Source organism: Nannobrachium achirus, assembly GCF_963921795.1.
Source record: "Nannobrachium achirus genome assembly, chromosome: 5".
NCBI lineage: Eukaryota > Metazoa > Chordata > Actinopteri > Myctophiformes > Myctophidae > Nannobrachium > Nannobrachium achirus.
Window position 1 is genome coordinate 19399973 of NC_137814.1, and position 17984 is coordinate 19417956.

Genomic DNA, 17984 nt, shown 5'->3' on the forward strand with positions numbered 1-17984 from the left:
GGCCCGCAGTGAATCCTTGTACCCAGGGCCCAGAATTTGGTGTGACGCCCCTGCTTCCCCAACCTGTGACCTTAGCTCTAAAGAGATAGCATAGTGCACAAATGAAACACTTTTGGGACTGCCCTCAAACTCCTGCAGAGTGCTCGTTTAACAGAGAGTGTGACTCAACATTTTGCATCGTGCATCCGTGGCAACTAAAGGTTTTGACGGGAAGGCCACTCTGAGGTGTAAGCTTCCTGCTCGCACCTGATTAAATGAACGTTGTGGTTGCCACAGTTCTTGAAACGAAAACGTCTGAGAACCACTGACTGCTCCACTACACACACCTCACCTCCCCCACACAATGTTGATGTTGGTTCATGACCTTGGGTGGCCTTTCCACTGACAACAACCACTAACGTCACGAGGGGCTGCGCCCCCACTCCCACCAACCAGCAGACACCCCTCCACACCTGCTTCCATTCTCTCAGGCTTGCATCTGGCTGGGGGGAATTACCATGTCTCCACTGGTTGGTTGGAAACCGCCCACCAGAAGACATTGTAAGGTTTGTGGAGGCCGAGAATGTGTCTCCCTAAAGCAAGTGGTTTTGGGGCCAGGACCATTGTCATCTAGATTTTCTTTTTATATTTCTGGGGGCCCCTGGCACAAAATATATTCAGATGGTTGTCCGCAGCCAAATACATATACTGTAACTGGGGGTCTGTGAAAAAGTTTTAGAACCACTGCCCTTGTCTCTGTCTGTTCTCAATGGCCCCTCTCTCTCTCTCTCTCTCTCTCTCTCTCTCTCTCTCTCTCTCTCTCTCTCTCTCTCCTTCTCTCTCTACGTCGTCACGTACGTGGTCTCTCTTATCTGCCTTCACAGTGAGAAGTCCACCTTGTATGTCACACCACCACCAGGCTGCTGCTAGGAAGTGTGTAACTTCCTGTTCAAAAGTGTTTATAGCCTTTTGCACACCTACTTACGGAAGTGAACAGACAATGCAGAGAAAGATACATTTAAACTAGGGGTGTAACGATATACAGTAGTAACTGAATCGAAAAATCGATTTTAATTTGCAACAATCTACTATACAGCAAAATATCATTGGGCTTTGTATCGAATCGTATCGTTTTACAATGCAAATTATTGGTATCGAATTATTTTGCAATGGAAATAATCGATTGTATGCATACTAAGTACTTGTGACTTGTATTTAGCAATTTAAAGAAGAAGATTTTAAAAGAGGGGTCTAATTACTTTTCCATTTCATATAGCTACTTTTGGTCTATCGATAAATGTGTGTAATCTCTGTGTTCATGTCAAGGTGTGGTGTTTGTCCATATGTGTTGAAATATAATGTCCATGTATTTGCTAGAGAATCACAGTGTTTACTTATTTATTTCCATAATAAAATGTTCCCTTAAAAACCTGCACTATTGGCACCTTTCACACAGATTTAATTTCTTTGCTAAATAGTTACTATATTGAATATCGAATCGTATCCTATCGCCATGAATGAACCAATATCATCCATGTATCGTATTGTCAACCACGTATCGTAATGCATAATGTATCACTATTAAATGTATTGTTACACCCCTAATTTAAACAGATTTGAAAAGAAATGTTAACATTTTTAGATTGTTGATGCATTTTGAAGATTTTATTTATTTATTATTATTATTATTATTATTTTAATTGCCTATGGCACTTGAATCTTCTGGCTGTCTTTTGACCACCTTACTGTTGACATCGACCATGTCATTATAATGTATTAGGGTATAGATTTACCTTCAGTATGAAGCAGAAGTCAGTAGGAGCTTTGTATTTCTGTTTGTAGTCATTGGTGGTGTAGACGTTGACATTGTCAAACTGGATAAAGCAGACGAGATCACTGGAAGACTGCCAGGCAGAGAAGACAAACAAATACACAGGCATCACATCATCACATTATACAACAACAACACTGGACAGGGACGTGCTGGGCCCCTGATTCAGCCCGGGAAACAGAGTTGGAGAGGCCCTCATTGCGTGCTATAGAGAGAGATCTCTCTCTATAGCACTGCTTCTACTCAAAGATTTGTGACAAAGTGACAAGCCAGTGGGCCAATTACATGAGTTATATTTCGTCGTTGTCAGGTGGAAACCTTGTATGTCCAAAACCGTTTGTTTTGTATTTATCATTTAAAAAATGATTTAAACTAGTGAAAACAGCCGATCTACAAGCACACAACGCCTCGAGGTGCGAGGCGTTGTGTGCTTGTAGATCTGCTGTTTTCACTACTTTTGTGCGACGGGTTGTATGATGAAGCAGGGCTTTGCTTTGAAACTTGGAGATACAAGGTTTCTGTCCGACAGTGACGATTTACTTTGTTGGCCGCCCAGTCGCCAAAATGGAACGAAGGACGACATTTTATTTTTAATTTTGTCCTAATGGCCGGCCTGGACCGGCCGGGAATGAACCGGCCGTTCGGGAGTTGTCCTGCTTTTCCCAATGGCCAGCACGTCCCTGACACTGGACCAAAGGATTTGCCTGGTATAGTCAAAAGGAGAGGCAAGGCTCAAAGAAGTGATCATTCTTTCAGAGTGATCATACTCTCATCTCAGTGTAACATTGTTTAGTTCTTTATAAGTGTTGTGCCACTTTGTTACTGACAGAAAAATAACAGTGATTTTGCATCTGCTTTTGAGAATCAAACCTTTCATTAGCATAAACGGACCAGCTGGATAACGATACAGTGAACTGTATTAAACTGCGTTGCTGGAAATAAGTGTGAATGATGTCAACTATACATGAAGCCATGAAAGAAATTACAATAAAATAAAAAAGGATCCCTTTTCTGGTCATGATATAATAGGTGAATATTCAGAGAAAATAGCTGATATAGCCGGCTATTTTCGGCTATTAAGAGATTTGCAGCTATATTTTTGTCCATGCCTATTAACCTTTATCCCTAAACTTCTTTGCCTTTTTTTTACTATTTTGAAAAACCTTTTCAAATATTTTAACTAGCCGATCTACATCGACACGCTGTGAGATTGTAGATCGGCTATTTTAAGTATTTTAAAATGTTTTTCAAAATAGTAAAGTTTAGGGATAAGGGGTGAGGCATGAACGAGAATAGAGACCCTGGTGCCAAGTATGTACACCCCTGGGTGACCCAAGCCAGCGAAGTACATAGGGTTTAAGTTAACAAGCATTTTGTATGGTATATTATGGAGTTAATTGAGACCATGCCTACAGTAACGACTCCCTCATTACTAGAACCTCCTCCTGACTCTTTCCTTCCTGTCTCTCAAACCCCCCGTGACCTTGTTTTCTTATCTGAAGGAGTCTCCTCCTCCTCAAAAACCTAGTAGGACGAGGTGGAGTCGGAAGGCTTCAAGCGGAGATGACGCCCCTAACCTGAGTCTCAACTAACTCCCTGGAGACCACTCAGTGGACTTATTGTGCCTGTAAGCCATACATCGGCAAATGGCAGCCCGGGGGCCACATGTGGCCCCCACCTTCACTTAATGTGGCCCTCAGGTTAATACTGAAATACTGATACATTATTGATTTCAGCTGTTACAATTCCAAACATGTCCTGCTTTAATTCCGTCAGTCTATATTTGTAGCTTAATGACTAGTAGTATTAAAATGTACTTTTTTATGTACAATGTATTTGTATTTAAACGTAAATGTAACTCATAAATGTATAACTAAATGCATTTGAAATTAAATCAAAATGTTACATTTCAGGATTCCAATTAATAAAAAAATAAAGAAAAAATTATTCAGGATTCCAATTCAAAAGAAGCAAAAATAGCCGATCTACAGGCTCAAAACGCATCAAAGCACGATGCGTTTTGAGCTTGTAGATCTGCTATTTTTGCTTCTTTTGTAGGAGATACTAGAATGCCAAAGTAGGACTTATGCAATGTGGCCCTCTGGAGTGAAGGTGGAAATATAGTGGCCCTCTCCAACATCAAAGTTGCCCACCCCTGCTGTAAGCCAAACCAAAATGCAGCGAAGGTACTGTAGTTTGATGCTATGCTATACTGTGATGGCGTCCGATCCTCTGTTCGTCCCTCTCTGTCACTCATTCTCTGCAAAATATCACGCTAAACCTTTTTCATTCTTTTGAGGAGACGTCTGTCACAATTATGCCATTTTACCTGACGATGAATCGTCATACAAATAATTGCGATTAATGATTTCATTGTGTTTTTGTCTGGACCATATGAATAAAATTTACATTTCTGTTTGGCTTTGAAGTAGCACAGGGCAGATATGACAAATAACCTAAATATACAAATGACTGGCATATTTAATAACTTTATTCATTTTACATAATATAGTGAAAATAGCCGATCTACAAGCTTGTAGATCTGCTATTTCCACAACCTTTTTAAAGTATTTGAAACTTTTTCAACATGGAAACCATGATGACGTTATGTAATAATTGTGACAGGCCTACAGTAGTTGAGACGAGGTCTGTCTGTGTGTGTGTGATGCACGTCTTTTGTGGTCTGGCTCTGCAGACTGAAATTATCTTTGGACAATAATACGTGGCATTGCAGTTTATTCTATACACCAGGGGTTCCCAAACTTTTTTGTCTCAGGGCACCCCATAAATATTTTTTTAATCCGAGGCACCCCATTATAATTGTCACTCCTAGCACCTTATATTTATAGCATATCATCGTTGTCGGGTGGAAACCTGGTATGTCCAAAATGGTTCATTTTGTATTTATCATCTATAAAATGTACTAAACTAGTGAAAACAGCAGATCTACAAGCACACAACGCTTTGTAGATCGGCTGTTTTCACTAGTTTTGTGAGACAGAGGTTTCTACCTGACAGTAATGATATTTTAGTGATTATGTTGCGAGGAAAACGTTGAGATAATAGCCATTTTGGTTAGAACTGACTGAAAATAACTTTGTACTTCAAGTTTAAAATGATACTAAATCTTTTTTCAAGTGTCCAAATAAATTCCAAATATTATCAAAGTATCTCGCGGCACCCCTGGACTGCCGTCACGGCACCCCAGGGTGCCCCGGCACCCACTTTGAAAACCCCTGCTATACACTGTCCATACCTTGGTCTTTCCTTTGGGTATACAGTAGATCCCAGAGGCCCTGAGCAGGAAGTAGCGTCGCTTCCAGGCCTTCTTCCCGTCCTCCTTCAGATACAGACCGCCCTCCAGGTCCGGTACCTTCACAGAGTTCCCCAAAAAGTTCTCCTGGGGGGTCAGGGGGGCACAATCAATCACTGGTACTAGATCAGTGGTTCTCAACCTTTTCAGACCCCAAAATAATCATATTTTAACATATTTTAACCCCCCCACCACCCTGACGAGCACTAAGAGTTGAGGCATTACATTTTGTATAACACGGTTGGTTCCATTGTGAAAGTAGCAGATCTACATGCTCACAACGCCTCGCAACGCAGATCGTCTATACAATTTCGGCCTCTAATATTTGACAATTTCACCAATGTTTCATTTGTCATTTTAAAGTTATTAAAAAGTCCTTAAATTGTCACTTTAGAAATGTGCAGATTAGATACCCTCTATACATTTAAACATTATGTATGTTGGTTTGTTTACTTCAGAAAGAGAAAACAATGTTGCACTTTAAGTTAATCATCTGAGGAACCCCCCAAATTATTTGGGGACTCCCCTGGGGGTCCCGACCCACAGGTTGAGAACCACTGGTACTAGATCAATCTGTGCACCGATTGTTGTTCCGTTGCTGCATTGATGATCACTGACCTGCAGTAGAAGTTCTTTCTCTCGATGTTTAATCTCACTTTGACTCTTGCTGTCCCTCTTCCACATGTAATATATCTGTAAGGTTAAAAGATTGATTAATGACTGGGCCACATGCTTCAGAGCAGTGATTCTCAAACTTTTCAAAAACCCTATGCATATAGGCAGTGGTGGGAGAAGTACTCAGTTACTTAAATAAAAGTATCAATACCACCAAGTAGAAAAGCTCTAAGTAAAAGTCTGGTATTCATAATTTACTTGAGTAAAAGTACAAGAGTATTGGCAAAAATATACTTTGAGTACCAAAAGTAAAAGTAGACTACTCGTTAGGCAGAATGTCCCGTTTTGCAAGTTTCCAAATGCATGAAATCCATTGAAAATAGCAGAACTACAACAAGCTCACATTGCGTTGCAACTGAATCTCTACTCACCTGAGGTTCTTTGAAGAGGACATATTTTTCGGGTCTCGACAAAAAACACATTCGGTTTTCTGTGTCACGCGGCCAAGCAGACAGAGGGTCCACTAAACGCTCATGGTCCTCGAAGCCTCTCTCTGAATGAAGAGGAGAGGAACAATCAGTGGTGGAAAAAGTACTCACATTTTTGGAGCGGTGAAACCGCTTCCAAAGTTTGACTTAGTGTGTAGTCATGTCCCCAAGTCCCTATGTATGTGCAATAGCAACCAACAGGTGCAATACCTCAGGTGACAAAGTGGCGCTGTTGAGCAGCTGACACACACACACACACACACACACACACACACACACACACACACACACACACACACACACACACAAACACACACACACACACACACACACACACACACACACTCCTCTCTCACACAAACAGGGTAATGAAATGAACTGCTCAAATGCACCGCCCCACTTCAAACTGGGTTTGATTTTTACTTAAGTAAAAGTATCAATAATTCAATGTAGAACTACTCTGTTAGGGTGCCCTCACACCAAAGTACCTATGAGAGTGGAATCAGTGTTCCGCCAATGCATGAGAGTGAAGCGGTTTCATGCCAGCAGAGGATTTCTGCAAAAAACGCTCCCTTCTCATTGAAATGCATTGGCGGAACGCGGATTCCACTCTCATAGCTATTTTGATGTGAGGGCACCCTTACAAGTCAAAGTACTGAATTCTAAATTTACTTGGGTACAAGTACAAAAGTATTGGTATCAAAAAGTACTTAATGTACCAAAAGTGCCTACTCATTATGCAGAATTTCCCACTTCACACGTTTTCAAATGTATAATGTCTAGAAATCTTTTGAAAATAGCAGATCTACAAGCTCACAATGAGTCGCATCGCGAGGCATTGTGACCTTGTAGATCGGCTATTTTAAAATGACCAAAATGTATAGGGCTGAAGTGGTTAATGTATGTCTTTGAAAAATAATCAAAATGGCAAACGTAACTAGTAACTACGTTTTCAAATAATTTTGTAGTGGAGTAAAAGTACAATATTTGTCTCTGAGATGTAGTGGAGTAGAAGTAAAAGTACTGGAACTTGGAAATTAAAGTAAAGTAAAGTACAAATACCTCAAATTTGTAAATGTGGGAACAATGGCTATACTATGTTTGTCAATGATATACAACAGTGGTTCTAAAATGTTTTCATTTCAAGAAACCTCAAATTATGTATTTGGGCATGGACGCCCATGGACGCCCATCTGAAAAAATATTTCGTGACAGGGAGAGACCCCTCCAGACAAGATTTGTGTTTTCTGCAGTGGGTTTGTGTCTGTCTTTGTACTCAGAAAATGATGCCTGATTTCGTGCAAAGCCATATGAACTGAGCTTTATGAAGACGTTATTGTCAAGTATGTGATTCATACAAAGAAATTGCCTATTGGCGTGTGGTGCGGTGACAACAACAGAAAACACTTAAAGGACCACCATACCGGTGGTCTGGCATGTTTATCTTAGCAACTATGACTCAAGGCATGTTTGACATTCCTCCCTTTTTCGAGGCATACCGTGGTCTGTTTAACTGTTGAGGAAGCCATTGGGATTCAGTTAATTTCAATACAGTTTGCAAATAAACGTAGACTTGAAACGTGCTTGAGATGCAGTAAGTAAGTAAAATGTGATTGCATGATTATTTTTGTAAAAATGGTGTTATTGCGTTTTACAGTTTTTCTCAATAACGCAATTAGCCCTTCGCTATGCCCCTCCTAAAGCCGTCCTTGTCCAATGCCAAGTTAGCAACAGGTTACTAACGCAGCTGACTTGGCAAGCTGCCATGGCGGCGCGCATCGCTGTACCGCGAGTCTGGCTGCTAGATAGAGATGGGATTTATGGTTCTCTGAAGTGAACCGGATCTCTGAGATCCGTTCCTTTCAAAGAGCCGTTCAAAAGACTGCCTCATTTTAGTTACTGGTTACTTTGTAGATTTTGATTATGATTGTAAATCACTTCCACCCAAATAGGCCTATACATTTTTGCCATTGGATACATTTCTGGCATTTGAAAATAGGTGATCTACAAGCTCACAATGTGTCACGTTGCAATGCATTGTGAGCTTGTAGATCAGCTATTTGCAAATGATTTTTCTACATTTTACTCATTGGAAAACCTGTGAAACAGGACATTCTGCATAATGAGTAGGCCTACGTTCTAATATTGGTAGGCTACTTTAAGTACATTTTGATACCAATACTATTTTACTTTTACTCAAGTACATTAATAACATTCCAAACTTGATTGCAGATATGTTTACCTAAGTAAAGAAATGTATTACTTTTCCCAACACTGTTCATTAGAAAGGAACGGCTCCCTACTGTGAACCGAATCATATCGTTCATTTCAAAGAGCCGTTCAAAAGACTCGATTCGTTCGCGAACGTCCCACCCACTCGCTTCCGTGTCACAAACACTGAAACAAAAACAGAACGGATTGCACTGACCTACACAAACCCACAGGAATAATTTAGGAGCACTTCATGAGAAAATATAACTGGTAACACTTGTGTACTGTATGTTAATCTGACTTTAGTATAGGCTATTGTTTTCTTCCTAGACGTGCGTTTGAGGCAGGTTAGTCTGCAGCTGGGTGCTATTGCTGCACGCCGCCATGGCAGCTTGCCAAGGCACCCGCCTTAGTAACCTGTCGCTAAACGTGGCATTGGGCAAGCACGGGTTTAGGAGGGGCATAGCGAAGGGCTAATTCCTGGAACGACTCACATTTTCACACAATTTAAGAAAAACTATCAAAACACACACTAACTACATTTTGTTTGTTACATACTGGAGGGATAAATCACTTCATTCCCTATTTTATACCTCATCATACGATGGTGACAATCAATGTTGTGCTGGAAGGTCGCAGATTACTATGAAACCCGGCAGGTCCTGTCCGTCCGTGAGTCAGTCAGTGGGTAAGTAACGCCTCAATGTCTATAGCTGACCTGTTGTGACATTTTTCCCTCAATGACCAAGACAGCCTGTTCTGGCAATCATATATAGAGAAAGAGATCCCTGATGTCATCGATATTAAGCCCATATTTGGCATTGCCTGTATATATGGACGCTCCATATGGCCAAGACAGAATTCATTTGCAAATCAAGATTGCTGACTATCATCACCTGGATCTCCATATATGAAGATCACGACAATGACCTCATCAAACCCTGGATACGGATATAGCTGACCTGTTCTGATATCACAGTGATGACTCGACCAGCTCAACAGAAGCACATACTGTACATGCCAAAGCAGCCATGTGCACGCGCCCATGTGTACGCGCCCATTTATACTTACCAAGTATAAATGGTTAAACTGAAGTGATATTGATCAATTCCAAATATTATCAAAGTATTCTGAGGCAACCCTGGACTTGCGTGACGGCATAATTCTGATTGGTGTGTTAACACATTGTGGGGCTTAGTGTTTGCAGCTGGAGAAAGTTTTTTTTCTTTTTTAGGTTATGAGCACTTTGTTGTGAGGCTAATTATATTTGAGAGCATGTGTTTACCGAATGAACATATAATGCAATGAATTACAGTATGTGACCACTTGTTTGAAACAAGTGAAAAGTGTTTACGGTTACAGGAAATGTATGTGTATTTTGAGGAATGACGTTTGAGCTACCAGAACCAGTTTACAGTTTCTCAATTGCTTGAACACAGTTCCTGAAACTATATGTTGTTAAAAAAATACACTATATTCTTTTTTGGCATGCCCTGAGGCCACAGTGGTGGCCTTAATGCCCCAGCTTACAGACTGTACCACTGTCTCTTTCGTGTCAATATGTAGAAACCAGTATCTCTTTCTTGTCATGAAGACACTTTTGTTGAGATTCTGAATTCTTAACCCCCCCGAGTCCCCATCTTTAAACCAATCAAGAAATTGTGATTGGTGCAGGGCATGGATCAGATTGTAAATACCAACATTAATTTAATTCACTGCAGATAATTGTTTCAATGGACAGAAATATAGTTTTATTTGCCTGCCCTGGCATTTTGCCTTTGTGCCCTCAAAACATGGACAACACCAAAGGCCAAGCCTTGGCCTTCCCTCTAAAATGACGAAAATGCAGGCCTCATTGCAACACAAAACTGCTATAATGGAAAGCACATTTCCCGTGAACAAGAAAACACAATGTCAATACTTGACACAACATGAATTAAGTCAAAATGGACGATACCATTTCTCATTTGAGAGAAATGGCCTCCAATCAATGCCTCATTGAAAGGGTGATAAGGTATTGAATCTTGAATCTTTGGACTCTTGGATTGAAGATTGAAAATTCTCCCTGGAGAAAAGATTGATTTGCGGAATTCAAAAGTCATAACACAATGATGTTTAGCCAACACTGAATCAATTATTCTGGTAAGTTTGACTTTGGAAAAAATGTGTATGAATAAACATGGAAATGGTGTGTGTTTGTGTACGATACAGGACGAGTACAGTGAATAGACAATACAGCTATTGATGCCAGTATGGTCCTTGACCCATGAATAATGAAAAGCTACTGAAAAAGGACATAGGACTCGTCATGTTATTGCAGAAGAGAGGATATTGCAGAAGATACATTCAGATATGCACAACAAAGGTTTTCTGTGTGATACAGTGGAAGAAGATGACATTGTGAAATCTTATGGTAACAGTGATGGATACACCCGATTTGTCAAGATGCATTGCAGGATATTGCATATATTGTGGTAGACCAGTGCAAGTTGTTACACAATACAGTATGTACACTCAAAAAGCTGTTTTGCTCTTCTGTCGTCAACATGTGTCATATGGTGCCGGGTTCCAATGAAATCTACAAAACTTTGTAAGATGGACCGCACTCACGATGATTCAATTCTTTCAGTATTGATTTTATATTTTCGAAATTATGTGCAAAAACATCCCTTTGACACCAATATATTTCACTGCTTGCACCTGTATGAGTGCAGTGACAAATAAACCAATCTTGATTCTAAGGCCATGTACTGTACAGGCAGTGTGTTGTTTTGGAAACCAAATTAACTTTGTCCTAAGAACGTGGGCTACCTGATCTAGCAGTGAGCCTGTTACAGTACAAACAGCAAAGGTGATACACCATGAATTTAAAAAGTATTTATGTCATATTGTTTATGTCCCAAAAACGTTTTTCAAAAGGTTTGAGGCTAAATTACCACTCCTGAATAGAGAGCCTCTCTCAATTTTGAATGGCTCTCAGAGCATTTTCAGCTGCAGTACCAACTTTGGTACTGTTTTGAGAACCCGTGGGATGCTTTTAACCTCCGCCTTCCCAAAACCAGAGAAAGACACAACGGTCAGAAATGGGACTTTGTGAGGATAGAAGGTGCTAGTGGGACCCCAAAAAAGGTTTTAAAATAGGAAAAGTGACATTTCATGGTGTATCACCTTTAACGATTAGCCTCTGACAGACATTGGTGTGCTTTACTGTGTCTTTACCAGTCTGCAGCTCAGGGTTGGTCTCACAAAGGCTCCAGTCGACGCTGCTGTCACAGTGTGTCTTCTCAAACAGGTTGTCCAGAACATCTCGAACCGTCTGCCTCTCGTCCACCATCAACGTCTTAGCGCTGCCGTCACTCATCCACACCTTCACTATTATCTGGGGAGGGCAGACAGAGCACACAGATTGTTGATTTCATGAACCATCCACTGTATATACGTTGTTGTACACAGAATAGCAGAAATAGACATTTTCAGATCAGCTATTTTTGCTATTTCCAATTTAGTTTTTACTATTTGTGACATATTGACATGACATTAAAGTGGGAAATGGCATATTACATGATTATATATAAGTCCCATAACATATGGAACCGGAATCATACTGTATTTGTGTAGGAGATCATACATTTTTACAGTGTACTCACTCATCCTGGACCCAGGCACAGTAGAGTTGACTTCTTACATATAATAGCTATATATGAATTTGATGGAAGAGTGAAGAAAGTAAAAAGACGAGGATAATGGAAACGACATGACTTTACCTTTTTTACTTTCGCCTCTTTGAGCCTCTCCAGCGCTAATTTGACTTTGTCTGCTTTAACTTGCGGTTCACTCTGAAAACATGACATAACCATATCACCAACTTTAATCTCTGCTCATTACACACACACACACACACACACACACACACACACACACACACACACACACACACACACACACACACACACACACACACACACACACACACACACACACAAACGCACGCACGCACGCACACACACACACACACACACACACACACACACACACACACACACACACACACACATACACACGCGTGCGCGCGCACACACACACACACACACACACACACACACACACACACACACACACACACACACACACACACACACACACACACACACACACACACACACACACACACACACACACACCACGTGTAACAAACAATTACAAAACACCACAGACACTCAATGTAGCATAAAACAGGTAAACATACAGACTTTGTTGGGTAACCAAGAATGAAAATACATTTTAGTACCAGTAAGACTCCCTAATCGGGAGTTAAGCGACCGTCACGTCGCATACACAAACCTTAGCAATCGTAGCCAATCAGGAGGGAATATGGGAAATGGGACAGATCCATGTTGATGACATGACTTTAGAGATACTGTGTACCGCTTTACGTGATTTGGGGGCAAATCTGTAGGAGCAGTGTCCAAAAATGTGTTTTGCAAAAATCGGCCTGATGGTGGCGCTAGAAGAGAGCCATGTGAGAAATCAGGGCTGCCAGAGATAGAGAAGGGGCAAAAGTGTGACGTGACGTGACGGACAGACGGGCGGATAGACAGACAGACGGATCCATTAAAACTGAAAACGGAGTCAATATTACAAAATTAACTACAGTAGTATATATATATATATATATATATATATATATATATACCAGTAAGACTCCCTAATCGGGAGATAAGCGACCGTCAGGTCGCAGCGTGATTTTAGGGCAAAATGTGTAGGAGTAGTGTCCAAAAATGTGTTTGAAGAAATTGGCCTGTTGGTAGCGCTATATGGGACAGATCCATATTGATGAGATGAGTGTAGACATACTGTGTACCGATTTGAGTGATTTTAGGGCAAAATCTGTAGGAGCAGTGTCCAAAAATGTGTTTTAAAAAATCGGGCTGAAGGTGGCGCTATATGGGACAGATCCATGTTGATGACATGAGTGTAGACATACTGTGTACCGATTTGCATGATTTTAGGGCAAAATGTGTAGGAGCAGTGTCCAAAAATATGTTTGAAAAAATCGGCCTGATGGTGGCACTATATGGGACAGATCCGACATACTGTGTACCGATTTGCATGATTTTAGGGCAAAAATTGTAGGAGCTGTGTCCAAAAATTTGTTTTGCAAGAATCGGCCTCATGGTGGCGCTAGAAGAGGTGAATTGAGGTTGTGATTTGGCAGGCAAGGAGTATGTGTGCAAAATGTGGCATGGATCGAAGCAACGGTTGCGGAGAGATGAGCAGGGCAAAAGTGTGACGTGTGACAGACAGACAGACTGACAGACTGACAGACTGACAGACTGACAGACAGACAGACAGCTGGTCGAGGTTTTGACAGTAACTGCTACCTGACGGTCGCAATAATGAAATGTAAAATCTATGGGTATATTCCAGACCATGACATATTTCAGGGTGGAGCCCCTTATTGTATATTATATAAAGCTGTTCAAGTTTAAGGTGTGACCTAACATCCTCGTCTCTGGCTCTGCTCATTAAATGAGGAAGTCATGTGTGATGGCTGCTGTCAACTGCAACGTTACCGTTTGCAGAGGGCGGGGGGCCTCGGGCGGCGCGGCCGGCGCGGGCCCCTGGACCACGGAGTCTACAAGGTCATTGTACACGGTCCGGCTCGTGTACAGGGCCTGTTGTTTTGTCTCCAGGTCGGCCATTAGCGCGTCCAGGTCATTGTCCTCCAATTCATTAAGGGACTCTAAAAGTGGACACAGACAAACATTTAAATAATCACACAATTACATTTTACCTCTAATACACGCTTATCTTTATTATCTTAACAAAGGCCTTGTTCTGTTTCATTAAAGGGCAAGACCACTTTGGTCGAGGTTTGGGTTGTGTTGTAGTTACCTTGCCATGATTTAACTCCAAATGTGGGCAAGAAATCAAAAGTAATTTCTCCATTGACTAGAAATTGACGATTTAAAATATGCTCCTCATTGACTTCCTGGGGGCTCTGGGGGAGCTATTTTAGCCTGTAAACCAACTCAAACAAAGCTGATTCAGACAGTATAGATAGAACATCACCAAACCCAGTACTGTTTGTTTTTGTTAATATACCGGTAAATGTCAACTTTTATTTAAAAAAAAGAAGACAAACAGTACTGAGTTTGGTGATGTTACTGTCTGTATCAGCTTTGTTTGAGTTTGTTTACAGGCTCCTCCAGGGCCTCCAGGAACTACCATGTACGATTGTACGTCAATGAGGAGCATATTTTAAATTGTCAATTTCTAGTCAAAGGAGAAATTATTTCTTGCCCAGCTTTGTTGTTAAATCATGGCAAGGTAACTACACAACCCAAACCTCTACCAAAGCAATCTGGGAAAAACGAAAAAGAAAACAAAATTTGTCTTTGTTTTTGCCTCTGCGGGGGCACCACCTCATTTTTTGTGTAGAGACAGGAACTCGGTTTGGCTCCTCCCATTTCATAGTCCACTTCCTCCCGGGCGCTTCTGCGTTTGTTCCTACTAAAAACAACTTTAAATGTTTAATGCAGTGGTGGTGTTGACATATTCTGCTGTTAGCAGAATGGGTCTTGAGAGTTTAGCACCAAAGTGGTCTTGCCCTTTAACATGGTCTTAACATGTTTTTTTAAGTCTTGCCAAGAATAGTTTAAGCCCAAAGGCAATTTATATTAAAAATAAATGAAAAAGGTTATTGAAAAAAAAAACACAGCCTCTCACGTAGTAGGAGGGTAGTATGAGTTACCAGAAAAAATAATGGGTGTTTTTAATGAATCTATCATGGTTAAAATTAAGTTTGAAGTTACAATGGGTGTGTATGTGGAGAGGCCCTGATCCTGGGGGGACAGATAACATTTACATCAAATATTTAAATATTGAATGAAGTAAATTAAAAACTGTTCAGGGTGTTCATAAAAGCCTGATTAGATGATAAAGTGACCAAAGGTTTTTTTGAAAGTGGAATATCCCTTTAAGGCCGGCCTTCTTTTTTCAGCAGAACTGGTTTGATCAGATTACCATTTGACTGAAATGATTGTCATTGGAGCAGCTTTAAGGCCACCTTTTCTTTTGTTCACCTGTGTGTTCTGTTTTGTACCGGTATATCACTGTTGTAAAATGGGAAATACTTACTCCTTTTGCCGTTGGAGGCGGTCAGAATGCTGTGATATCTTTTCAATAAAGACAAACTTTTACTTATAGCCTTTGTTCAAAAGACTTCTTAACTCTACTAAAACCTGCTGTTGCTGCAGACCTCACATCTCCAAATATACCACAATGTCTCATTTGCTTTTGAATATTTGTTTTCATTCCTTCTTGTGCTTAATAACATGGCTCATTCCACATTTTGCAAAGTCATCTGTTCTCACCATTCATGTCTTTAAAGCCGATGGAGTAGTTACGTTGGAGAGGTTCTTTGTGTATTGCGGGCCCAATCTCATCTCCGAAACTCTGTAAAGAAGGGAGTTCATGTGCAGTCAGTGATGATTACTTGTGAAAAATGACAAGTTTACCTAATTTGGAAATCAGTGTTTTTTTTATGCGAAATACGTGATTTGACCTGCCAAAAGACATTCCCTGCATGGGCCCAGGTTTTCAAAACAGTAATCGGATTGGATTAAATCTTAGAATTGGGTGAAAATAAGATTCTGATAATTTGGATTGGGATTTGAATTTGGTTTAAATGTTTTTCAAAATTTAGAGCAAATATGACAAAAACCCAGAGAATCATGTGGCCCCTACTACACCCTCCATAAGACCAACCAAACAGAAGTAAGCAGGAACTACCGTACATGAGGGGAATTGGCAAAGACTAAATAGGGAAGACTAGGGTGGATCTTAAATCACCTTTTTTTGATTTTCTTGAGTCTCACCCCCCAATTATGTTCCTATGTACAAAAAACTGCTTTGGTTAAAATGTGGTTGCATTTCAAGCATATTTAGAGGTAGCTCAATCAAGTCAAAGATTGTACATTTTATGGTCAAAATCGAATTGCACTGCAGGCACATTTAAGTTATACATTACACATTATTCTTATACTAAGCACAGAAATTATATTTTTTAAGCTTACAAATCTAAACACAAATCTGATTACATGTTTGTCATATGTCAAACCAGAATTAATGTATTGTAGGAAATAGCAAAGCAAAGAATGACAAATTGCTATTTTTCATTTAACGTGCAGAATGACATGTCTTTATTGCCCACTCTTCAATCATATTCACAACACACAACAAGCACACAGCCCAACTTCCTTGTTTACCCCCAAAACCCCCGAAAGTCACTGCAGTATAGTAATTCAGTAGTTACTGATCAATTAAAGTTTGTTTACGGCTATCGGGATACTTGTGCCGATGGTTCTGCACAATTCTGCACAAAAGTACTGGAGTTGGATGTCATCTGGGAGATCCGTCATTTTGAAAAGCACCTTGGATTTGGGAGACACAAAATCTTCAATGTTCTTCCTTGCAATTGTTCCAAGGTCAACAGTAATTCTCTTCATATGCCCCTGTTCATCATCTTCATTTCCATCTTTCATGGCTCTTCGTTTGCGCACTCACTTGACTGTCAAACAATGTAAGTCCGACGATCTCTGGAGCGGATGCAAGTCATTTAGTGGAGCGCTGACAGCAACAGTTGCCATCATCCATGCCTTTACATAAATGCAAACTGCAAAAATGCACAAATCCATGAATGCTTTTTCTTCCCTGTGGGTCAGTTTGAATTGGCCATGAAACATCCGCTCCAGAGATCGTCGGGCTTGCATTGTTTGACAGTCAAGTGAGTGCGCAAATGAAGAGGCTGATGGTTAGAGCCATGAAAGATGGAAAAGAAGATGATGAACAGGGGCATATGAAGAGAATTACTGTTGACCTTGGAGTGTAGCCCCCACAATTAGTACCAGCCATGAACCAGCGACAACAGCCCTGCTAATCGGGCTCAGCCCTATTAGCACGACTGGTTGTGTGTTGGACTGGCAAGTCCCGGGTTCAATCCCCGCTTCCGCGTATCACTACACAAGGAAGAACATTGAAGATTTTGTCTCTCCCAAATCCAAGGTGCTTTTCAAAATGATGGATCTCCCAGATGACTTCCTTGACGTTGATCCCGATGAGTGGGAGCCCAGGGAGGACTACCAAGAAGCTCTGGCTGTAGTGAAGGCGATGAATGTTGTCAATGATCATGCAGAGCGTGGGGTTGCCCTAATACAAGAATATTGTGGTCTCATTACTAAAGATGAGTCCCAACTCCAGTACTTGCTGCAAATTGTGCAGAACCATCGACACAAGTATCCCGATAGCCGTGAACAAACTTTAATTGATCAGTAACTACTGAATTACTATACTGCAGTGACTTTCGGGGGTTTGGAGGTAAACAAGGAAGTGGGGCTGTGTGCTTGTTGTGTGTTGTGAGTATGATTGAAGAGTGGGCAATAAAGACAAGTCATTCTGCACGTTAAATGAAAAATAGCAATTTGTCATTCTTTGCTTTGCTATTTCCTACAATACATGAATTCTGGTTTGACATCATATATGACAA

At 40.7% G+C, this 17984-nt stretch overlaps 1 protein-coding gene across 9 annotated transcripts in view; it reads right to left on the reverse strand.

Moving 5' to 3' along the window:
- LOC308285923 (amyloid beta A4 precursor protein-binding family B member 1-interacting protein-like) overlaps positions 1 to 17984 on the reverse strand; it is a 43178-nt gene that overhangs the window by 4597 nt on the left and 20597 nt on the right. For all 9 annotated transcript variants that reach the window (XM_080726845.1, XM_080726844.1, XM_080726849.1 and 6 more), the window contains 8 exons: positions 15814 to 15895; positions 14011 to 14180; positions 12202 to 12273; positions 11657 to 11816; positions 6170 to 6291; positions 5742 to 5816; positions 5067 to 5210; positions 1773 to 1883 (listed from right to left, as the gene is read on the reverse strand). In XM_080726845.1, the coding sequence (XP_080582971.1) occupies positions 1773 to 1883; positions 5067 to 5210; positions 5742 to 5816; positions 6170 to 6291; positions 11657 to 11816; positions 12202 to 12273; positions 14011 to 14180; positions 15814 to 15895 (936 nt within the window). The remainder of the gene's footprint in view (positions 1 to 1772; positions 1884 to 5066; positions 5211 to 5741; positions 5817 to 6169; positions 6292 to 11656; positions 11817 to 12201; positions 12274 to 14010; positions 14181 to 15813; positions 15896 to 17984) is intronic.